The sequence below is a fragment of the Heterocephalus glaber genome, unplaced genomic scaffold (assembly GCF_053883595.1).
Source record: "Heterocephalus glaber isolate CG9 unplaced genomic scaffold, H.glaber_assembly_v1.0 deba00001472, whole genome shotgun sequence".
Taxonomy (NCBI): domain Eukaryota; kingdom Metazoa; phylum Chordata; class Mammalia; order Rodentia; family Bathyergidae; genus Heterocephalus; species Heterocephalus glaber.
In genome coordinates this window covers 70,319,012-70,344,195 of record NW_028258315.1, presented here as the reverse complement: position 1 = coordinate 70,344,195, position 25,184 = coordinate 70,319,012, and the positions used below count along the sequence as shown (strand labels likewise).

Below are 25,184 nucleotides of genomic sequence, written 5' to 3'. Positions count from 1 at the left end.
TGATAATCAATGAAGCACCAGCAAGCACTGGCCGGTCAACCCAGGACCTTCTAGGAGAGAACACATCTGTACCATGCTCAGACTTTGGATTTTGTTATTACAGCATCCAAGTCAGAGCTGAGCTAATTCTTCTGGTGTGAGTTTTAGATCCTGTCCGAATCCCCCAAATAATTTTTTCTAAATCAATGAGAATGTTCTGTAAATATCAGCTGACCAGGATGGGACATTTTCCTAGAAGAAGATGATAGAAACTGGGATCTGATGACCTCATTCCCAGCTTCCAAGCCCTGCTCCTCAGAGACAAGGACCAGTTCTGGCTTCTCTCCTCTGAGAGGAGTACTGGCCTAGGTCAACCCCGGAGCCTAACCACTTTTTGGAGGAGCAGTGACACCAATTATCAAAGGACATGATGGCCAAACCGGTAGCCCCACAACAAAGAAGAGCACCTTCTCACATGGCACGGAGTCTGTACCAAGTTGCAGGTACAACCGGGGATATCTACAGCCACCTTCCTTCAAACCAGAAGAAACTGCAGAATTAGCAGTGGCCACCAGTAATGTTTACTGTTCACTTACTGTTATTTTCTAGCTATCTGTCAAGTGCTTCACATGTATATAGGATGAATATGCTTTATCTGAAATGCCTGGGGCCAGAAATACTTCAAAATTTGGAACTTTTACATTGGGAGTATTTGCATATACGTGGGATATTCCAAGATTGGCAGCCAAGCCAAACATGAAATTCATTTAAGTTTCCTATAAACTTTGTCTGAAGGTAACTGTATGCAATATTATTCTCAGTATACCTGCATTTTGCTTATGACCCATCACATACCATCAGGTATGGAATTTTCTACTGCGGCAGCATGTCAACGCTCAAAAAGTTTGATTTTGGAGCATTTTAGGTTTCAGATCTCCAGATTAGGGATATTCAACTTGCAACGGATAGTTTAAAACATTTTACTTGTACTAATTTTGATTTACTGAAAAGTTGTGAAAAATCGTACAGAGCTTATGTACACCCTTTACCCAACTTCTCTTTGGGTTAACACCTTACATAAAAGTAGTACAGTTACCCAAACCAGGAAATTCACATTGATGAAATACTGTTACCTAAATCTATGGATCCTATTTGAATTCCACCCTATTTTCTCACTAATAGTTTTTTTTCAACTTCAGGATCTAAAGTAGGACCCTATTTTTAAAACTCCAGGTCAGTTATTTTCAAAACATCCCTAGTATTTCCAAGATTAAAGTTATATGTACTTCTGGCAAGAATAACACTGAGGTGATATTTTGCCTTCTCCGTCACAGCTGGTGTATATGTTGTCTCATTGTTACTGGCTAAACCTGACTTCTTGGTGCTGGTGCTATCTGCCATTTTCTTTTTCTATGTAAGTATCCTGTGCAACTCAGACTATGAAAAGACTTTGTGTCTCATTAGACTTTCACCCACTAATCTTAGTATGCATTGAAGGCCCTGACCTGCAACAGTCATTGCCACAGTGTTGCCTAGGGTTGATTTTCTATTTCCCTTACTCCTTCCACACTTATTAACCAGAGGTGTTCTCTAAGGAAGAGCTGTTTCTCCCACCTCCTCCCATTTATCTGTTTATTCATTTATTCATATCAGCATTATTTTTCTCTAAGAGTTATCACTCAATCCTAGCAACACAATGAACTCTTAATCCCAGTAATAATTCTGATACTACTGCCATTGTACGATTGGGAAATGGAGAGATTTTAAACCCCTGCCTAAGGTCACTCAGTTTGTCAGTGGCAGAGATCCAAAGCCAGTCCGACTGACTTACAAGCTCTCAAGTAGCAAAGGATCGAGCCTATAGAGTAAATTTATAAAGTGATATCATCAATTAGCAAAAGAGCAGAATGTGATCCACCAACTCAACAGGGCCATATTAGGATACAAGAAAACCCAATATCTGAAGCTCTTTGTTTTAACCAGCAGAATTGCTTTAAAATTACTTGCTGTCTTCCCAGACAAGCACCATTAAAGGCAGCACTCCTCACCCCCACAGCAGACATAGCCCAACGGCGCCTACCGAGAGCACTCTGCAAGGACAGGGCAGCTCCACCAACCGCAAAGCGCTGACTGCCAACAGCAATAAACAGCAACATTCGTGATCTCAATGGAGCTTACAAAATTAAGCTACTTCAAGGGTTATTCAACTTTAATAAGTCTTCACTTTCCCAACTCCTAAATCTGCTTTCATCTGCAATTTATTGGGGCTGTTTAAATGACAGGGGCTCTAACTTTGTGTGTCTGCTCAGTGGGAATGATTCAGATTTTAATTTAAACACAAGCAACACTTTCTCCTTCAAGGGAGTAAACTCACTTTTGTGTTCTCACAATCACACCTGATTTCCCTTTGATTTTCAACATCACTGCCAAAATTCATAATCATAATTATTATTTTAATTTAATAGGTGCTCAGCATCAGATGAGCCATCCTTAGCTTCAAGACCTACCTCATGCTTGCACTTTAATTGAATGGACATGAGACTGCAGTTTCTTTAAAAATGAACCGTGCACATTATTTTGTGCAATGTCTTTTGGACTCCTCCCTTAAGACGAACTTTTATAACAGGATTCATCACCTGCCGAGACAGAACAAATGCCAACCCTTCCCGAGAGTAAGCAACACTACCCTCACACAAGGTCTTTGTGCTTGCTATCAATAATACAGTGCTTTATGCAGGAAACAACTTTTATTTTAAGCTGAAAGAAAACAATCAATGCAACTGTAAATTGACTCATATTTCACATTCTCCCACCTTCATGCAGATGTCCAGTCATGCATATTGCCAGTTATATAATTTGAAATGACTAATGAATGGATTTTCTCTCATGAATATCCCAGTAACAAAATGAGCCCTCTTGCTCTTCAGGAGACAAAGGCCAGCAATCCCCACTAAATACCAAAGGATATTCAAGTGGCCAGTGCCGAGCAAACCCTTGCAGCCCGGCTGAGGCCCTGACGGCTCAGCTGCTACATACACTGCCTCGTTTGACAGGCAGAAAGTGTCTTCCTGGAACACAATTCTCTTTGAGGGCCACAGGATCAGGCGGGCCCTCCACAGACCACCCAAACGGGAGGGAAGAAGAGCTCCCTCCACCCCAAGAGAATCTATATGCTTACAATTATGAGGAGACTTGACAGGAGCAACGAGCAGTTTCTGAGAATGTGCTAAGTGCCAGGCACTGCTCAAAAGAGCACGTGTGTTTTCCTCCAGCAGTCCTCAAATGGGCCAGGTATGTTGGCACACCCTATAATCCCAGCACTCTGGGAGGCTGAGGCAGGAGGATGGCAAGTTCAAGGCCAGCCCAGGGAACTTAGCAATTTATCAAGACCTTGTGTCTCAATATTTAATAAAGGGCTAGGGATGTAGCTCAGTACAAAGGCTCTGGATTCCATCCTCAACCCTGCAAACAAACAAACAACTTACAAAGTAACTTGCTCAATGTCACAAGGCCCATACATGGGGAAGTCAGAACTGAATCCTGTAGATGGGTAACAGACCTCGAATGCTCAGACTCTACCCATACTGCCATCGTACCGCTTGCTTACCTCCCCCATCCAGGGGAGATGAGGCCAGGACGGTCCTTGCGCTTGTCCCTCAGCGCTCCCTCAGCCCTCCCCAGGGCCCCTGGCAGACTCCATTCCCACACCTCCAGGCTTTGCCAGAGTAAGAGTCCTGTGTCCAATCCACCATTCTCCTAGGGAAAAAAATGTTCACAGAAAGGTCTTCTTCATCCAACCCCATGTAAAATCCCTTCCTGAAAGCCTGGAAAGAACTCAAATGCATAAATAAAGGAAATTCTGGCTGAATTTTCTTCATTACTGTTTCCACACTTACTTCTTTCATCTCAAACAGGAATTGCAAGGGTTGTTATTCTTCTAATACACATTGCCCAGGCATCTGCTCTGTGCCAGCAGACAAAGCCAGTCTGCTCTCATGAAGTTTTGCATTCTGGAGTGAGATAAAGGCCAAGAGCAGATGAAAACAATTCATCGTCAGGCAATAATACAGTAGCAGGTGCTAACTGAACAATGAAGCAAGGCGGGGATGGAGAAGATGGGGAAAGAATGGCAAGAATGGTCAGAAGAGACCTCTCTGAGAAGGAAGCCAGGTGGTTGGAACCTAGAACACCTAAATCTGGAAGGATAGTGTGAGAAATGAGGTCAGAGACATACACCTCATTACCTGATTACATAAAGCCTGCAGGGCATGGACCAGATTTGGACTTTAGCATAGGTATGGTAGAAACCCATGGATGCTTCTTAACAGCTCCACGATCTGATGTAACCATTAAACAATTCACAGTGGATGACAGAAAGGCAAAATGACTGACGTGAAAGAGATCAATGGTGGCTTCAGGAAATCAGGAGCCATTGAGGATGACCACATAAGAATAATAGATTTCAGAATGGGAAAATATTTAAGCATTGCAATGTAGATATTGGGCTACGATATGATGATGCATGAGTTGTTTTTTTGGGGGGGTTTTTTGCATAAAGAATAGAGGCCTGGGGTCTGGTTTACATAGCATGAAGAACATGTCACAGTTCACATTTTGTTAACTGAGCAACTATGCTGATCCCGAGTCTCACCCAAGATCAGTCACCTGAAACCAGGTGTTATACTAAGGAAAAGAGTACATGGTCCCTTGTACTTTGCTGAGACTATAATCACTATTTTTCTCTTGCCATCCTCAGGTTTGTCAGACAGGAGGGATGAGGAAGGGAGGAGAGGAAGGGGGCAGATACCTCACAGGGAGGCCGCCCCATCCCAGCCAGGGGCAACACAAGGAGAGCTGGTGACCAGGGACAGCTCAGGGGACGCCAAGATCTTATCAGATGTCACATTTGGAGACTGTGGTCCCAGAATGAAGCCAGTTGCCTTAGCAACAGTATCTCTATCCAAGGTGATAAATTACCCCGCTGTCTAACAAATTCAGTTCATTTCTTAAACAATCAGTGTTCTGGAAATAATATGAGAACAAGCAAATACCAACTGGTGGACAGAGAGGGCAAATCAATCCTGAGATCTGCTCTAAAACCTACAGCTGGGAGAGCACTGGAGATTTGGGCTGGGGACAGGGAAGGAGGATTCCTGAAACAGCCAAAGTACTTAAAACTTCAAATTAAACAAAAAAAATAGAAAAACATTTAAAATTCGATATCTTTCTGATCATGCTAATAAATTACATTATTCTATATCATTCTCCTCATTTTACCCTACTTTGTAGAACCCATCATTTCTTAATTTGATTTATGTTCCTGCCTGTTCTGCTAGACTTTAAGCTTCTCAACCTCAAAGGCTTTCTCTGTCTCACTACCTCCAGAGCTGGAATGAGGCCAAGAACATTATGGACCCGCAACTGTATTTATCAAATGAATAAATTATTCCCTCTTCTAGAGTTCTAATAACTATTAGTCAAGTAATATATAAACACATACATTTATATGTATCCCATGCCTAACAGACAAGTATTTTTCAGCAAAAATAGGACTAAGTCAAGAATGATCACAACCACCACTACTATTAATAGTTATTTTTTTTTACCTTTTCTGAAGAAGGGAAAGGGCTCTGTGGAGTGACTCAGATCAGGAAGGGAAGGATGTGGGCCCCTTATTTTCCTACTCAACATGCATAGAAAGCTTTCAGCTGTGCCCCTCACTGCAGCCACTAAAGCAGCAGCACTGTCCAGACACTTCCAAGATTTTAGTCCAGGAAGGCTCCCTCCTGTGTGCTGACCCCCCTGAGCTGTAGCACAGGTGCTGTTAAAATAAAGGTTCACTTCGGTGTTCCTGTAAAAGTAAAATAATTTGAACACAATCATTAGAAGAAAACTGATATAAAACAAAAATGAAGAGACGAAACAATCACTCCTTGCAACAGATAAGATTACACACTTGGAAAACCCAAAAGTCAAAAGAAATATAGTAACAATATATATTTAGATTTGTGGAAATAAATTCAACTCACAGAAAATAGCAGCCGCCTTATTTACAAGTCACCTGATCAAGTAGAAAACATAATGGGAAAAGTTTCATTTTCGAAAGCAACACAAAGGACAAAATGCCTACCAGTTAAAAGAACATGCAAGGACCCATAAGCTTTAAAATGCTCTTCAGGGACACAAAAGAGCACTGAAGTTGAGAGATGTCTTTGGCTATGCCTCTATTTTTAGGGAAAAAAATGTCACTCAGATGTCAATTCTTCAGTAATGCATAAAGTTAATGCAATCCTATAAAGTGCCAATAGGATCATAGCAGCCACAGTGTCTGTAAGAACTAAACAAGCTGACTAAACTTCTCACGGAAAAACCACTGCCCAAGAATGGCTCAGGTCAGTGAGGGCTTCTGGCCTTGCCAGATAGGAAAGCCAGGTACCTAAAGTGACAATATGTGAAACACTGTATCTGCAGCACATGAATAAAACAAGTCAATAAGAAAGAACAGAGACTAGAGAGAGATCTAAACACTTAATTCAGTATACACCTTAGAGGGTTGCTCCAGTGTGAATCTAGAATGTGCCCCAAAGGCCCATGGCTGAAGGATTTGTCTCCAGTGTGGCACTAAACTGAGAGGCTGTAAAACCATTAAGAAGTGGTGCCTAGTGGTAGGTGTTAGGTCACTGGGGTCACTGCCCCCCTGAAGGGGACTGTGGGATTGCGGGAAAGGCTCTTTCACATCCAGGCCATGAGGCGAATGCCTTGTGCTCCCCACATGCCATGGTCCCACCACAATGTGCTGCCCTCACTTCCCCAGGCACCAGAAGCATAAAAGCAAAGAGTCTACCAGGTCATGGGCCCATGATGGGTCCTCCATAAATAAACCTTTTCTAAATTGATTATCTCTGATATTTCTTAACAATAGAAAGTTGACTTATGCATGGTATTCTCATATTGGTGGGGAAAAGATGGGCTAGTCAATATGTGATGTTGGCAAACTATAAAGACATAAATGGATGCCCCTCTCACTCCTTGAGTCAGATAAATCCCCCCAAACAAGAATTCAGACATAAAAATGCAGTCATAATGATGGAAGTATTTTTGAACTGGCTCATAAAATTACATAAATTTACTAAAATTGGTGGGAGTGTACAACTCAGTGTAGGACATGCACATAGAATGCATGAGGTCCTGGGTCACTAGCACCAAAAAAAAAGAAAAGAAAAGAGAAATCACTAAAACTCACTGAATTGTAAACTTAAAAGAGTGAATCATATGGTATGTAATGTATCTCCATCAACTTTTAAAAAGGAAACCAGAACAGTATTCCCAAAGAGGAAAAAACCTTATAATACAAAACTCCAAATCTCTAAAGAAAATACTGGTGATTTGACAGCACAAGACATAAGGCGAAGTCAGATATGTTAACAGATGGCAGAGCAGGGATCCTCTAGTTGTGAGGGATGGAGAGGGCTGGGAAGGACAAGTGCTGGACACTGAGTCAGGATAAAGGGTCTTCAAGCCCCTCCTCTCATGGGACAAAGGAGCCTAGGGAAAGGCAGGGACCTTTGATACAGAGGCCAGGACCAGCACTGCGCATGTAAGACCCAGCCCTGGGCAGGGACTGCTCCCAGACTGTGCCCGAAGGTTGATATGAGGTGCAGCTCACCCCTAGCAGGGTTCCAGGGAAAGCTTTTATGAAATGGCCTGTGATGGAGCCTAAGGTCACACCGATTCCTGCCCTGGAGTTGAGTCCTCAAAGAGAAGAGCCTTGAAGTCAGTCATGGTTCGCTCCTGATGTGACATTTTACAGACATGTAAAAGAAAAACACAGCTCCTAAATGCATTGCTAGGGAGCATGTCCAAGTGGAAGGAGCAGGATAAAACAAGTACATAACAATGTGCATACTATGCTATTGCTGGTATTTTAAAAACACTTTTAAAAAATGTACACAATGCATACAAAGAAATGGGGGTCGTGCTGGTGCGAACCTATAATCCCAGCACTCTGGAAGGCTGAGGCAGGAGGATCCTACGTTCTAGACAAGCCTAAACAACTTAGTGACTTAGCAAGAATCTATCACAAAATAAAAAATAAGGGCTAGGAATGTAGCTCAGTGCAAAGGCCCTGGGTCAATCTTCAGTACTGGTCAATCAATCAATAACAAAATACACAGAAACAAATTCATGATACAGACGCCTACCAGCACATGCAAGAAGCTGAAAAGGTGACTGTCTGCAGTCAGAGCAGGGGCAAGAGACAGCCACTAGAGTGGCCTCCACCAGCCCTGCCTCTCCAGATGTCTATGGACCTCCTAATGCTCCTCTCTCCTGTGTAATTAATAATTCAAAGGTCTGCTTTTTTATATAAAGAGTAACATGGCAGTTAGAGCCAAACAAAAGAAAATAACTCTCAATCTCACCTGGCCCAATGATAACTGAAAATTTAGTCCCTGGATAAATCCCCAGACAGCGCTGCAGCACATGCCCCCACCACATCCAAATTCTAGTTCTTGAATCAACTCTATCAATACATTCCAGAGTTTCAGACCACCATCATACCTCAAAAGTTGGTTTACAAATTCTTTAGAATCTTACTTGAAAGGAGCTATGTAATTAGGAAATACTACTGCTGTGACTTATGCACGCAAATGTTAGTAAATGCTATATAAGATGCTTTACTGCAGTAATTTCCTGTCAGCGAGAAATCCTCACTTCACCTTCTCATCTCCTGAGCGTTAAGCTGATAAATGTTTATTTCAGAGGTGTCCTAGGACTGTTACACAACTGGAGAAATGAGGAAAAATTATTTTCCCAATACCATGTCAGAAAGACAGCTATTTTTATGTTAGAGATAAAAATTTGCACTAAAATAATGCAAGTTCTTTTTCTTCCAAAATGTAGGGCAGAAGTTATTGTTTACTCTTATGAATCTTATTTCATCGCTACTAAACCACCCATATGTATCATACTCTGAGATTTACATTGAAATCTCTCCAGTATAAGGAATGAGAAATATATAAGGAATCACTCAAAATAAAATTTTTGTGTGTGCACCTATTCTTATATTTTATCCTTGCACTGGAGAGAATAATATCTAAGGATGAAAGTAGCTAGAGGGAAGAATAATCTTCAGAAGTAAATTCTATAATGTCTTCTTCACTGTGACATCAAGTTCAGGTTTAAAGACACCAAACTGGTTACCTGGCCCGACACTTTCACTTCACAGGTAGAGAAAATGGCTGCCCAAGAGCCACACTGCAGCTTACTGTTCCAGAAGGTGGCCTGGGGCCCACACATGGGCCTCCACCCAGCCTGTGGCCCACACAATTTATTTATTTATTAGCTCAAGCACAAGCAGGGTGTTCCTTCTCTTTAAATTGGCACATGCAACAAGGTGTTTAATATAAATCGAGGCTATAAAAATTAATAGTGTTGTTGCCTTTCACAGCAGCTACAACCTGAAAGTTATACACAGTGAGGAAGCTGTGGCCTATGCCATGAGTATTATTCTTGCCCTGTCTAGAAACAGACAATTTGGGATGAGGGAAGGGACCAGGAGCAGGTACATATGGCTGTGTGTGTGTCTGGTTATTAGGAGGGAGGGCTCTGGGGTGAGACCTCATAGGCTCCTGTCTCAGCACAGCTGGCTCCTGTGGGCAGGAGTCTGAGCAGGTGCCTGGGGCCCTCTCTGCCTGCCTCCTTATCAGCTGAATGGGAATGAAATTTACTTGACAGTGTAAGGAGTCAGGAAGACCAGTTGGCATTCAGCAATTCTGTACTTTCTCTAAGTATGCATATATACGCTGAATTCCACTGTCCAAGCCATGAATCATGACAAAGCAAGGATGCACTGACATGTGCTCTGGGCCCTGTCACCACCCAAGGCTTAAATAAGCCTGAGTCGGTCTGCAAAGCCTGGTCCTGTCTGCCAACCTACCCTCAAAGCCTCTCATATCTTAGGGCAAAGATTGGAGAAGGTAAGAGATTGGAGAAGGTGAGAGAACTCCCCAGGGGTAAAGCAGACTTTCTCCCTCTGCCTGACAAACTCTAGCAGCCAGAGGACCAGGAACCCCAGAGGGAGGGCTGCCCAGCGGTGACATGCCAGTCTGTGTTGAAAATCAAACCCAAGAGCTTGAACCACAAGTAGTGGTACTTTGTACTAAATCAGGAATACAAGATAGAAGCTAGAAGACTCATCTTCAAATGCTGCGGCATAGAAAAACTTCAAATGGGTCTCGACTGAGTCAAATGATGCCATCGCCAAACTTCAAGACTATCAGAACCTCAGCATGTGACCTTATTTGGGAATAGCATCTTTGCAGACATATTAAAATGAATATATTTTTACAAGATTAAGCTGCTCATGAGTGGGTCCTAAATCCAATAACTGATGGCCTTATGAGAAAGGAGCCAAGCTAGGTTTGGTGGTGCATCCCTGTAACCCAGCACTGTGGGAGTTGAGCCCTGAGGACTGCAACTTTTGAGCCCAGCCTGGGCAACTTAGTAAGACCTTGCCTCAAAATAAAAAACTGAAAAAGGGCTGGGGATTTAGCTCAGTATGTCATGGGTTCAATCCCTACTACAACCAAACAATAGACTGATGGATCAATCAATGAGACACTCAAGAAGAAGGCCATGAGACAAAGGAGCCAGCAACTGGAGTGAGTCATCTAAGCAGCAAAGGAGTACATCCTTCCTCAGAGTTTGTAGAAGGTACCAACATTGCCAACACCTTGGTTTCAGACTTCTAGGCCCCAGAACTATGAGAGAAGAAATCTCTGTGGTTTTAAGCCACCCAGTTCATTGCCCAAACAACTTATACAGGGTCAAGATCAAGGAAGGGGTCCGGGACTGTTTAGGCCACCTTAATACTCAGATGTCGGGCTGGGGATTTAGCTCAGTGGTTTCACCGCCTGCTGCGCAAGTGCAAGGACCCAAGTTCAATCCCAGGTACAAAAAAAAAAAGACACAAAATAGCTGACTGAGGCGATGAAAGATGGCCCCGATTTCTTTGTTATTTCTTCCCATGAGGGGTAGGGTCTTGATCCCCTCTCCCTGAACCCGGCAGGTTCTGACTTCCATAAGCCATAAAATATGGCAGAAGTGACAGCAGCAGTTTCCAGTCCTAGGTTTTAAGAAACTAGTAATTCTGCACTTTCTGTCCCCAGAACACTTGTTCCTGGAGTCCTGAGCTGTCATGTAAGAAGCTGCTATACACACTACAGAGGCCCTGACAGTACATGGAGACAAGGAGCCAACCTCATGAGTCCCACAGAAGCCCCAGGCATCTTGGAGAGATGAAGACTCCTGTCACCCCCAAACAAATTGAAACTAAGGAAAAGTAAGTAAATGCTGTCATTTTAAGCTGTCAAGTTTGGGCACAGTTTACAGCTTATTATGCTCAACCCCTATATGAAAGTAGAAGCAGAAGATGTTATGACTTTAGAAGTACTAGAAAAATTCAGATCAAAGCCATAGGAAATGATTATTGTCCTAGGCAGAGTGGCAGAGGGATGGCTGGTTATGGAAACTATTGTATGTAGCCTGCAATTTGATAAATCCCAGGCTTCTAATCAGGGTAGGAGAGAGTAATCACCAGAACATTTGAAAGCAAAACAAAATGACTGGGTTTTAAATGAGGAAGAATCTGTTGTATGCTGAAATACTAGAATGAGCCACTGGAGGAGAAAAAAAAAAGTGCTCCCTGCAGACATTTCCCAGAATAAGATCCTAAAACCCAGGTAGCGAGGGTGGTTTGACTATCAGAAGATGAACTTGGCCAGCTTTTCTCCTTGTCCACTTGATATCCAACATGTTTTATCATCTCCAGGCATCAGAGGGAGGCTCATAAGGAGGCTCCTAGTATTCAACTGCTACGTGAGGCAGAAGAGCCTTTTGTGTTACAGAACTGTGACATTTCATATGAAATGACTCTCCACTTAGCCTCCTTCTAAAGTGCAAAGCTTCAAAAGGCTCTAGCCTGTATTTTCTGTGAGCTAGCGAGAGGAGAGATGATCAGATATTCAATAATATTCTAATCATAAGGAGAAAAGTTTTGAAGGCACAAATTTAGTGCGCCCTCGATGTTAAATCAGGGGTGACTCTTCCGGAGATCCTGGTGGCTTGTGCAGCTCCTCTACATGGAGGACAGCCGGCCCCCACAGTGGGCTCACACTCTGGGGAATCCCTACTGCTGCTAACTACCCCAGCACCATATATCTGTTTTGCTGGTTTAACCAGCCAGATGATTACATCCCTGGACAAGTCAGGCTGCACATATCACCCCATCTCCCGCATCAGAGACCAGCTCCAGATTCATCATGAGCGTGCAATAACCAAGTACGGCCCAGTGGCTGACCATCCAGAAATGAGCTCAGGGGAACTTGGGGGACATCTGTGCCTGCAGTGAGACTACAAGATCATCTAAGAGGCTTGTGATGTTGGTTTTGTGTCAACTTGGCTGGGCCATGGCACCCAGATTATTTGGTCACACATTATTCTAGATGTTTGAGATCAATATTTAAATTGATGGGCTCTGAACACCAACCTCTTCCAAGTGGGAGGAAAGCCTGCCAGCGGAAACCTTCAGACCTGAACTGCACCGGCACCCGTCTCTTTCCCCAGGCTGCAGCCTACCAGCTCAACTTGCAAGTTTGGGGCTTGCCAGACTCCAAAACTGTGTGACTCAATTTCTTAAAATTAATCCATCTATATCAGCATGCATTCTATTGGTTTCATTTCTCTGAAGAACCCCAATACAATGCCACAGCAACCCTCACAACTTCATGCCACCTCTATGAGACACTAGTCTGTAACTTAGTTGTTCATACTCTGTTGGTGGCAGCTAACTTCTCCACTAACTTCTCTTCCACCTCTTGGCCTCTGCTTGCTTCCCATTCACATTCCAAAAGATGTAGTTAATCTCATTCCCAACTAGTGGCCTCCTTGAGGCCACCTCAAATCTAACCTCAAATCTAGTGGCCAAGCTAGAGGACACGGCAGCCACAGATGCTCTGAGGACCTCAGGTTGGTGGCATCACAAGGAACAAAACTCAATAAACTGGTCATGATTAGCTACTGAAACCTCCCCTTCCTTTTTCAGTCACTATCGACCAGGGAAGGAGGTGCTCAGAGACTCCCGAGATGCTGGTGTCCCTGGCAGGCCGCAATCACGGTGTATTCTGTACAGACTAGACTGGCTGATTAACCAGGATACCTGCTGTATCTTGCCAAGTGCACAGCTGCTGAGATTGAAGGACTTTTGCTTCAGGGAAGGGCAGACAGGGTACATGACAGGGAGTGGCTCCCCAGTTGAACTGAACCCTTGCTAGGGCTGGGGAAGCAGCTCCCCAAATTAGGTGGTGCTTGAAAGGAGAACTATGTTGGAAGCTCTTCCTAGGGTACCTCTTCCCAAATGCCCACCTAGCTTGACAAATCTGGTTGACTCTAGCAATTTGGGACCTTTTCTATTCTTCAGACAGCAACTTGACCTGCATAGGAATCCCTGGTCATTTGTACATATTTTGTGCTACTTCTGCTGGCCACTTTGATTTCTATAGTTCAAAGTTAAACATAGGGTATATATCCACTATTTTTTTTTTTTTTTGGTACCAGGCATCAAACTCAGGACCTTGTGCTTGCAAGGCAGGTGTGGTGCCACTGAGCTAAATCCCTGGCCCAGTATGTCCACTTTACATAGAAGAGATATGACAGGCCTTGCCTAGAGACTAGAACTGAGGTTACTGCTCTCCCTCTTAAAACTGCTGTGTTCTGGTGACTCAAGTGAGTGAATTTATCAAGTCCTCACTGGAGTGAGCCATATGCCAGGGCCATGTTGAAGTCAGGATACAGAAACTGGTAGTCTCCATAGCTCCAGGGTTCTAAAGACAGTCATGCTCTTGAGCAGCCTTTCTCTTCACTCCCCACACAAACAGGAACTAGCACCTCATGTGTGACACCTGATGTCTGCATATCTACATGGACTATGATAGGGTCAAATTCTCGGGAGCAAGAATCAACCCCTTCATACATTCCTGACCTCTCATTTCGGTCTCTTTCACCTTATCAACTTGAAGCTACCACTCAGTTAACTCAAACACAAATCTACATGTTTCCATGAAGTATTTTGTAGAAGTAGTGTTCATAATTAGTTGACTTTAAGTGAGAGAGGTTACCCAGATAGTCCAGTGGGGCAGATTCAATAGAAAGGCCTTATGTGCAGGGTTGATGCTTCTGAAGATATCCTGCTTATAGATAGTCACTTCCATGTCTACCCAATGCATCTGAGACCAGCCTTTGACAGCCCCACCATCCATCTGTTAAGCCAGGCCCTTGCAGTCACATGTCACACACTGTAGTCTTCTTCTGTAGGGATACATTCCAGTGGATGCCTGAAACTGGATAATATCAAATGCTATTTTTCCTGTATTAACCACAACATTGCCACATAGTACCACAATCTATCCTTCCACTATTTATGCCCTGGTGCCCACTTTTACATTACAACCCTCATACTTTGAGAACACTGTTAAGTAAAATAAGGGTCAAATATAAGCAAATACCATGGCAGTCAATCTGATAATTGGATGGCAGTAGGTGACTAATGCACACATTGTGGATACACTGGAAGCAGGGACAATTCAGGTCCCAGGTGGACCGAGATTTCATCCTGCTATCCAGAATGGTGTGATATTTAAAACATGTTATTTCTGTAATTTTCCACACAATATTTTCTGATCATGGTTAATTCGGGAACAATGAAACCATAGATGGGGATAAGAGGCCTAGTATATCTCCTACAATCTGTTTCTCTGGTTCAATCCTGCTGGTACACTTCTCTCTGCTTAACCTCTTCATGCCTCAGTTCCCCATCTGCAAAGCAGGAAAACTAAAAGGATCTATCTCACAGGGTTGAGTTGAGGATAACAAATCATGACCCCAACAAGAAATATTACTGTTCACACGATAGAAGATATTATGGCTAATGGAGCTGTGTCTTTGAGAAAGGAGCTTACAGACTACTGGGGAGCTCTCATAATAACTGTAACAAAATATATTTGCTAAAAACATAGTTGGGTACAGCACTAATAGAAATACCAAGGCATGCTTAGAGTACAGTGGAAGGCAGCTACTGTAAGTACAGAATACAGGTAGGCACAACTCCCCACTGGTTCCATTTTGGGGCCACAGCGTAATATGCTGCAGGGAAACAGGCTTTTACCCAAATCTGTGGAGCAGTGTTTCCCAGTGGCTATAATCTCCTTTTTATGGGAAATCACTCATTTACTCAACATTTTATTGAGTACTGAAAATAAACAGGTTAAACAAAAACAAAAAAACAAATCTTTATTGTCTGACTCCTCTTTTCCCTTCATCTAAACAATTAAACAAATATCTAACTTTCAAATGTAATAACAAAGCTGGTGAGAGAATAAATAAGGCCAAAGAAGAACTTTGTGGGAAGAAGAGGTAAAGTAGGAAAAGAAGGATTTGCATTGCAACCAGTTTGGCTGGAACCTGCCTTTTAATAAAATCATAGGAAGAAACAGAAGTTTGTGGACAGTATTGGTTTCCTGAGGACCAGGCAGTTACTGCTGTTGTGGTCAGCTCTGTCCTCAGTCTCCTCCAGTTCCCACACAGCCTTGCCTGGACAGACTGAGATCCCACCAGAGCATCCTTCTCCCAAGAGCAGCCGGTGGGGAGACAATGAGCTTTTGGCTTTTGTTGCTGCTGGCCTGCAACACTATTAGTTTAGTTGATACCAAAGTCCAATGAGTCCCCAAACTGTGCTCTCAGGACCCTGAATGGCTCCACAGACTACATCACTATTTGTTTCACATTTCACAGATGCGGAGAATTGCAAGAGTGGTCATAAATCCTCACTATTCCAGCCAACTGGCTCCTACATCAATAAATGACCACTTTACCTTCTAAAGCAGTAATACAGAACTTTTACCTGTTTCAACACTGCAAGGATCTGTAATATTTTTATTTGAAAACAACACTCTACTGCTTTAAAAAAAAAAATTGGAAACCATTGCTTTTAACTAACTCCACACTGCAAGTGCTGAAAACTGAAATCTGGAGCTGATTTCTTTTGAAACATAGCAAATTACTACTAAAAATACATGCTACAGTTACTTGTCATCATTTTTCCAAAAAGTACACAGAAGAATTAATTTAGGACATTCTTAAAAATAATCATTTTGTTCTCCTAGAGGATAAGTGCATGCGATGCGCTCAGTGTGCTTTCCCTGGTGATGGGATGGTCTGTATTCAATGCGGCCAGTACAGATCACTACCTTAAAATTGATCATCTAATAAAATTTGTTAGGTGAGAGTTTAGTTACTGCTTCCATAGCAAAGGCTATTCATGAATCACCAACCAGGCATTTACTATGTCCGTGCGAACCAGGATCAAACCAAATCATCATGAAGGGAGAGAATATTGAGTCAATGCCCATTTATAAAGATGGCAACTTAATTAAAGAGTCATCCCTATGTATATTAAGTAAATATGACATTGCAATTACATGAAGAAACATAAATTCACATAGTTGGAACCACATAAACACACATCTCCATATATTAGTCTCTGTAAAAAGTTTATTTAAAACCTTGTAAAAATTATATTGTCTCAACGCTGTTTATCTGCCTAGTATAAACCAGTGCACCAAATGGCCCTCTCATCCAAAGTACATATCCCTGGAAGCAATATTTAAAAGTTTAAAAAAAATTGAGATAGATTAACTCCTATTTGCCAATAAATTATCACTGGAAGCTTAATTAAATCTAAATTAATGCTTCACGCATACCCATTACCATTCAACAGCATGACCTTTTCTCTCATTAAGTATCGGAATCCAAAGTTGCCCTATTAAATTAAGAATTTTTTTAAGTCTGAAATGTCACGACTAAAAATAGTAATAAGCATACACACACTAATATGAACATTCTTTAGGGTTGTATTTTTTCAGAGAGCATCTAGCAAGCAAGAATTTCCTAAAAAAATCACACTCTACTTGTACCAACTGAACATATTACATTTAAATGAGTCATGTTATAACCTGTTAAAATAAATTAGAATTATAAAAGTCAAAAACCAAAAATAAATTTAAATAAAGTTAATACTTACATTTCTATTATCACATGCCAAACAGTTGAGAGGGTCCAATTTTTCAAATATATTAGATTCTCCTTATAAAGCAAGTCCAGTGGTACATGCAGAGGCTCATACTAATGTCACTTTTGCTCCTGGTCACACAGTCCTTTAGCTGTACCTTCATCATGGTCCCAATCAGAAAACCCAGTGATACATGTACACGTGACAATCCTCCAGCCACTGCCAACCTTCTCCTTTTTCATATCCAATCCATGAGGCCAATCCATGAGGCCAATCCAATGCTTCCACATACTGCTTTTAAAGAGCTCTAACAGCTATTGAATGTATCCTAAAATCACTCTGTTCAACCAGCATGCTGGGACTGGAAGAAGCAAGGGTAAATAAGATGTGCCCTTTACTGTAAAAATCCACTGTCCAGCAACTAGAATGTGCTCAGTTAACATCTGCAGGATGAATGGAGGAGCACACAAGTGAGCAACACCCACAGCCCAGGTCAGCGCTGCTCAAGAGAAATATAATGCAAGCCACAAAAGGGAAGATTAAACTTCCGTATACGATGTTAAACTTTCTAGTGGGCACAGTAGAAAGAAATAACTGCAGTGAATTTTAGTACATGTGCTGCTGAAGCAATCACATGCAGTGAATTTTAATATATTTTAACCAGATAGAAAACATCATTTCCCCATGTTATTAAAAATGTTATTTCATTATATTTTACCTGGTTTTGTACAAGTCTTTGAAGTTGACCGTGCATTTGCCATTTACAGCATACCTCCATTCAGACCTTCCACATTTCACAAGGCTCACTGGGTGCTCTGCTGGAGAGCACAGGTAGGAAGCATTTCCATCACAGCCTGAACTTCTACCAGGCTGGTCTTCTAGTGGGGAGGGGAAGTACACAGTGGGCAAGGAGGAGCACAGGGTTGAGCACAGGGGTGGCACAGAGTGTGTACAGACCACACTAGCCTTGCGTGCAAACCGAAAGCCCCCACCTTTAACCTTCGCACAACAGGGAATCACAAAAGGTGATATGATAAATTGTTCTCATTGTGGAAGGTGGTTTCCTGGAGAAGGACTAAAACATGAACTGGAGAAAAGAGACACTGGCAATGGCCACTGGAGGAGACAGATTGGACGGAGAGACACTTCTGCAGTTAAAACCCAGTGGTTTAAAAACACAGATGTATAGGCCAGGATCAATTTGTGATGAATTCTCTTCTAGTCAATATAAAATATTAAAAGCAAGAAAATTTGAAGATTTTTTTTCCTCCCAAATTAAACTTCTTCAATGCAATACATGACCCTTTATTCTGAGCCAAGATGCCTTTGGGTAGGGGGACACTTATGAAATAGTGGTAACCACAGTTTGTCATGGTGCCTTTAAAAGTGTCCTTGATGGATAACACACAAATTTTGCAATGCTTTGTGGCTCCCTAACTTCTACTCCTAAACCTTAGTTGTAAGTAAAATTCAAAATTCTGAGGGAGCCACTATTTTAAACTGTTGGAGTTTATTAAGAGGAACATAGGGTCCAATATGTGCCTATTATTCTCTATATTGATTTCTTTTTACTTATTTCACATATTCATGTCTATTTAGCAATAATACCCACAGGACTTTTGTCAAAAATTGCTATATAGTGATTCACTATTTTAAGTATATAGTTTATATAGTCATTCTCATAATGTTTATATTGGATCTATGACTATTAGTAAAAATAGTCAATGGGGAAATGATGTTTCCTATCTGGTTAAACAAATTAACTTTCCTCTTCCTACCCCCAATTCCAAGGAAAGTTTCCTCGGGATACAGTTCACAATAGGGATGGAATTTATAGGTCAATAGCAATGTAGTTTTATGTTTAGTTATTAGTATACATCACCAGATCGTAGCAAAAAAGACAATATGCCATGCTGTCAACATTTCTGAACACCCCAACCAATAATGAGCTATAATTCTGATAAATCCACTGACAAATACGTCTTCCTTTCTACTTCTTGAATTGTTAGTGAGGATACACCTATTTCTCATGATGGCATTATGTCTCAAATTCCCTATACTCTTCTCCCAACCACTTCCCATGAAGACTGGGTTCTGACCTTTGCTATCTCCATTCTCTGTATTTCAGATAATGACCACTTAATCTTTTAAGCTGTCCCATTATTTTCACCCATGCTGTGGCATTCCATTTAATATTTATTCCACTGCCTTTGGCTGGGCTATTTTTCTTTTATTCTTTTGATATTCAGGTACATCAGTGTTGTGTACAATGATTTTCTCCATTGCTTCAGTGGTCATAAGTTTATCTACCCTATACAGCTGGGTTAAAAGTACTATTCCATTTTCCTCTAGTTATAGATAACACAGGAATTTAAAAAGTAGAGGCCTTTATACTCAAATTAATGAATACAGAACTTTCTGGTATGAGATTTGCTCAGACAGTTCCCAAAGTGGACCTGACCACATTATAAAATGACAGACACCATAAAACTGCTACCCTCCTCTAATCAGTAGTGATGGTGAACATAATAACCAAGAAATGAAATTTCCAACTCCTCCTAGAGGGGCTCAGCACCCTATAAATTTAGTACTTACAGCTCAGTCTTAAAATTAACTTTCGGCAAGAAAAGTCATCAATGTACAAAAGAAATCATCTGAAGACATATTGTCATGCACGAATACAAAACCCAGTCAAGACCTGGCATGGTGGTGCATGCCGTAAATCCAACACTCTGGGAGGCTCAAGCGGGAGGTCTCATGTTCGAGCCCAGTCTGGGCAATTCAACAACTTAGTGAGACCTTGTCTCAAAATTTAAAAACAGGATGGGGATGCCGCCCAGTGTGAAGGCCCTGGGTTTAATCCCCAATATGGAAAAACTTAATGTACAGTAAAAATGGCTATGGAGACATTTTACATTTCATATAGTGAAATTACATGGGAAAATTTAGGAATTCCTCCTCATAGGTAGAAAGTGGAGCAAAAACAAAGAAAAACAATCATTTACAAAATTTAGATCATACTGTATAATTTTATGTATGTAACATAAAAATTGGTAATTAAATTCACGGAAAGATTAATAGCAATTACCAGTAAGGAAGTAGGATTATGGGGAAGTTTTACTTTTGTCTTTATATTCTTTTTGCAATATATACTTACATACCTGACATGGCTAAACATCTTCAGATACATATACAAGAAAACATACTTTTATTCTTTAAAAAACTTTTTTAATCAAGGTAGAAAATAATAGGGCATTATACTAAATCAAATGCTACTAAAATTCCTCAACTATTATTTAGGCCTCAGCTCACTAAACGTAACATTCCACCACAGGCCTCCTATCACTTATAATGGCAAGTCTACTACAGACTCACTATAATAAAACACAAAGATTTCCCAAAATACCATAAACTTTCAACTGCCCCTTTTTAAAAGTTATAGTCTCAAAGGCTTATAAAATAATTTGTAATGATGTCTACATAAAAAATGATAAAGTTGTAAAAAAAATTCTGCTACATAAATGCTAATGCATTTGCTAGCAATGATAAAATTATCAATATTTAACCTTTCCTTGAAATTCTTCAGCAAGAAGAAGTGTGTTTGGGGGGAAAGGGGAATTTAAAACAGATGAAAGCAAAACAGCAGAAAGCTGAATTGCTGAAGGCAATAGGTACATGGTCTAGTACCATAGAATAATATATTATTTTATTTTGTACACATTTGAAAATTTTGTACTGTGTTTTCCATATCAGTGTTCTGAGAAGGTGCTATGAAAAATGAATAGCAATATACACACGGGCACAATCATTCATCATTTCAACCAAGGTAACACAATTAAGGTAGGGGCCATGTTTTCTTTTCCTTGTATTTTAACACCCGAAGGTGAGACTATTCAAAGTGAGCAGTCTACCTGAAAATTAGAACAGAACTCTGGCCCTGCCTTTTCTTTATTAGGCAGAGTATAAGCACATAAAATCAACAAAAGTGTTTCATATATACCTGCAGATATGATTCAAAAGATTTCAAATTTCCTGCCCAGAGCCAGATCAGACCTTCCCAGTCAGCCATGAGAGCATCACGCGGCTCAGGAGATTCAGAACACAAGATGCACACTGCTTCAGACAGTCTGAGAAACCTGCTCTCCTGTGAGACACAGGAAGGACTCTGCTCCCTTCGAGAAGAGGACAGGGAGCCACCTTTAGGGTGAGCAAGCTCCAGGGCTAGAGGCCTCCGCCCTCGACAGAGAGCACGCCACCAAGAACACCATTTAGCTTAGTCTGTTCTCCATAATGCTTATAAAGAATGATATGGATCCTAAGCATCTGGGATCCCAAAGTTGATGACTTCCCAGAACTTCACAAGTAAAAATAAAAATACTCTCGTATCGCTTTTCTAAGACATGGTTAAAGAACTTCATGGTTATTACCACAAGATATCCTATTTCCCCTGGCAGGCTGCAAAGCTGGTTTCATTTCCACTTTGAGGATGCAGAAACAGAGGTTTTGAGCTGTTCAAAGGTTGCTCTTAAACACTAAAGTTTCCCGACTTTAAGGACAGTGTTTTTACTTCCCAGTGCTCCCTGGGGTCTCTGTGAGGGAAGGATGGAGGCACTTCACCAGGACAGCGAGGCAGGGCAGAACAGAGGGGAATCGGCATCAGGTCTAATACTCTTCAATTTCAAAACACTATCTCCCAAGTATCCATTATTTCACACTGTCTACTCTTCACTATGAATATGGCAACTTTAACTGATCATACTGCATTTGCTCTCACATTCTGAGGGCTTGCTTTCACTGTTTTCACAATGATGACAGAGGTCTCTTAACTTGCTTAACCCAAGACACAGCATTCACAGTCATTTTTTATGTATTCATTTAGCAGTAGAGGGGACAGGAACCAGGGCCTCACGTGCTTGGCAAGCACTCTACCACTGAGCTACATCCCGAGCCCTATTTTCTAAAAAGCAGGAAGGATGGCCAAGGGTGTGTGGCTGGGTTTGACTGTTGGTCCCCTCTCTTCATAAATCAAGGCGGTCTGAAGGAAGAGGAGTTGGCAGAGCCACAGCCACACCCCCAACTCCCAGGGGTCACAACCAGGAGGGGAGCAAAGCCTACCTCTCTGACTTCGTGAAGTTGGCCAGGATACTGACTCTTGGCTCTTCGGGCAGCTGCAGGCGACTTGTGATGCGTGACTGTGACCACACCGGGGGCCCCCGCAATGAGGTGTCTCTGGCTACAGGGAGACGCAGAATTAGGTGTTCCATGGGGGAGCAAAGTGAGACTTCGGCTCCGGGAGCTTGGAGTACTCTAGAATAAGCAACAGGTGTCAAAAACTCAACAACTGACCTGCAGAACATGACTAAATGTTGCCTTCCATTTATCTGGGACCTTTTAATCTTTCCTTTTCACCTGCTTAGATGGATGAAGGCATGGGGGAGGTACAGCCTTACTGCGTACCCAAATCCCACAGATATCACTTAGGAAAGACAATTTCCATTAACAGTCCTTCTGCTGCCATCTCTGATTGTTGTCACCTATCCCACACTGTGGCCATAAAGGGCTAAAGAAAATCTCTCCCAGACACCATGGACTCATGGATGCCTTCCTCTGTACTCATTATTTCTTCCTCTTCCTAGAATGTCCTTCCCCTCCTGGCTGGCAAACTCCTATTGAACATTCAAGACTTCACTTAGTGTGGTCTGCTCTGGGAAGCATCTCCCTGCCTCTCTTAGCCTCTCGCTCTCTTATTCTACTGCACTGAGATTATACTTATTGTCCAGCCCCTTTCTTCAGAGATTGATTCACACTCCACTTTATATCCCCAAGGCATGGCATACAATAATTATTATGTGTTTAATAAATGTTTGCTGCATGAATAAATGCACTAAGTTATCCACCTCATTTGTAAGTTCAGTGCATACATTCTGTCCAGTAGTAACATAAAATCTAAATTACAATTTAGTCTATGATAAACATGGCATCTCATCTCACTGTAGATAAATTTTTCAATAACTAGAGAACCATCTTTAAAAAGTTGGATTCATCTCTACAAGATTGCAGCAAAGATTTAAAGGGAAAAAAAAAGCACTAGAAGAAAACAAGCAGCCATGAGGTAGAGAAGGCCTAACACCTTGAAATTCAAAAGCTATAAAAAAGCAAAGCTCCATAAATTTGATTACTTAAATTGAAAACTTCTGCAAGGAAACCAATAAATCCAAGTGTTAAACTAGAAAAAAAATGCAAACTTTTATTAATGGGGCAAGATATGAACAGACAGTTCAGAAAAAAATATAAATGGCCCTTAAACCACACAGAAAATGTTAACTGACTCCTAAGATAAACATAAATAGAAACTACATTTAGACATCATCTTTCACCCATCAGATGGGCAAAAATGCATACAACTGAGTCAAAATCTATTAACAGGCCCACAGAGAAGTCTTTGGAAGAAAAAGGTGACAAACTTCTGAGGAGGGCAACACAGCAGACCTGTGACAGTTGCAAGTATACTTCCCTATGTTCCACCAATCCCCATGTCTGGGAATATATCCTCCAGAGACACCTGTATCCAGGTGAAATGTCATTAAAAGCCCCATTGGCCAATGCAAAATATGTTTAGAGACAAAGAATGGAAAACAACTTAAATACCCATCAGTGTGGAACAAGTTAAATAAATTGTGGTACACCTACACAATGGAATACCATTGACCTATAAAAGAATATTGATATGATCCCTGTTAACTGATCTTGAAAAATGTCTAAGTTATACAGTTAAGTATAAAAAACCAAGGTGCAGAATCATTATGTAGTTTGCAAAGTTCTATGTCAAAACATAAAAAAATAAGTATTTTTGTTTTCATTATTATTTTAAATTATTTGCTTATAACACAGAAATACTCTAGAAGGATATGCAAGAAACTAAAACAATAGCTACTTTTTGTGGAAGGGATGGAAGGGTAGGAACAAAAAGGGCATTTTTCACTTTGTCTTGTTACAGTCTTTCATTTTGAACCACGTCAATGTGTTACCTATTCAAAAAATTCAATTCTGTGTAAAATTTATGTTCTATATGTCTTGATGCTTCATTCAGCTTGAGAAAGGGCAGGTGGATGATACGCTGAAATCGTGCCAGGTTCAGCAGTCTAATTATCAAATATTTACTGTACACTGCCTATATACCTAGCAGAATACCTAGCACAAAATATTAGAGAAACACAAGCTATAGGAGGCAGTTTTCTGAAGATGTTTATAATATTTTTTGTTGTTGTTGTTGTTTTTTGGTACCGGGGATCGAACTCGGGTCCTTGCACTTGCGAAGATGTTTATATTATTGGTGATATAAGACAGATACAGAGAGGAGACAGTCACACACACACATTGAAAAACTAAGGTAGTGTGTAACAGGATGCTAATAAGCAACACAGCCAGAAAGTGTCAAAGAAATGAGAAAGGAAAAGATCAATGAAGAGCTGATCTCAAGGTTCTGAGTTTGATTCCCAGTACCAAAAACTAAAAAATCTAATCTCATCACAGAAAGATGCTGAGAGTGAAGACCTGGAGCCTGAGTTGGATTTGGAGAGAAGAAACAAGGCATCAGAATACAGGGCTGGGATATTCACAGTTGTCTTGGCCTCAGGTAAACAGCATAGTTCTAAAAACTGTCAGATGTTGCCAATTCATCATGTTACAAATCACCAAGAGATTGGGAAGTGGGAGCCAGGGTAGAAATCAGAATTCTGGGTTACCCTGACACCCAAGTAGTTTGTAAAGGTCCTCTGGATTTAATCTGCACAAAACTAATAGAAATACAGATGAAGATGGGAGCCAGAGTCCTGCTTTTAAATAACCTCATGTATAGGTAACTGGAGAAATGTGTGGTCTGAGACTTACATGACTCAGTCACAATGAACTGCGGCAGCCATCTACTTTCAGCTTCAATCTTTTTTACTCAGAGTGTGGAAGAATAAAGAGGCTATTTCCCTAATCCTTTAATAACAGTAAATTTGCCTAAGTATTTAGAGTCCACAAATATACATATTGATTGCTTGAAATGCTTATTTCAATCCAGAAGAAGGGCAGCCTT

The 25,184-nt window shown here is 41.2% G+C and overlaps 1 protein-coding gene across 8 annotated transcripts in view; it reads right to left on the bottom strand.

Annotated features, from left to right (window-relative positions):
- Osbpl10 (oxysterol binding protein like 10) overlaps positions 1-25,184 on the bottom strand; it is a 293,822-nt gene that overhangs the window by 113,342 nt on the left and 155,296 nt on the right. For 7 of the 8 annotated variants that reach the window (XM_004857821.4, XM_087182164.1, XM_021238742.2 and 4 more), the window contains one exon: positions 22,217-22,408. The exons of the other annotated variant lie outside the window; for it this stretch is intronic. In XM_004857821.4, coding sequence (XP_004857878.1) covers positions 22,217-22,408 — 192 coding nt within the window. The remainder of the gene's footprint in view (positions 1-22,216; positions 22,409-25,184) is intronic. 8 annotated transcript variants of the gene reach the window in all.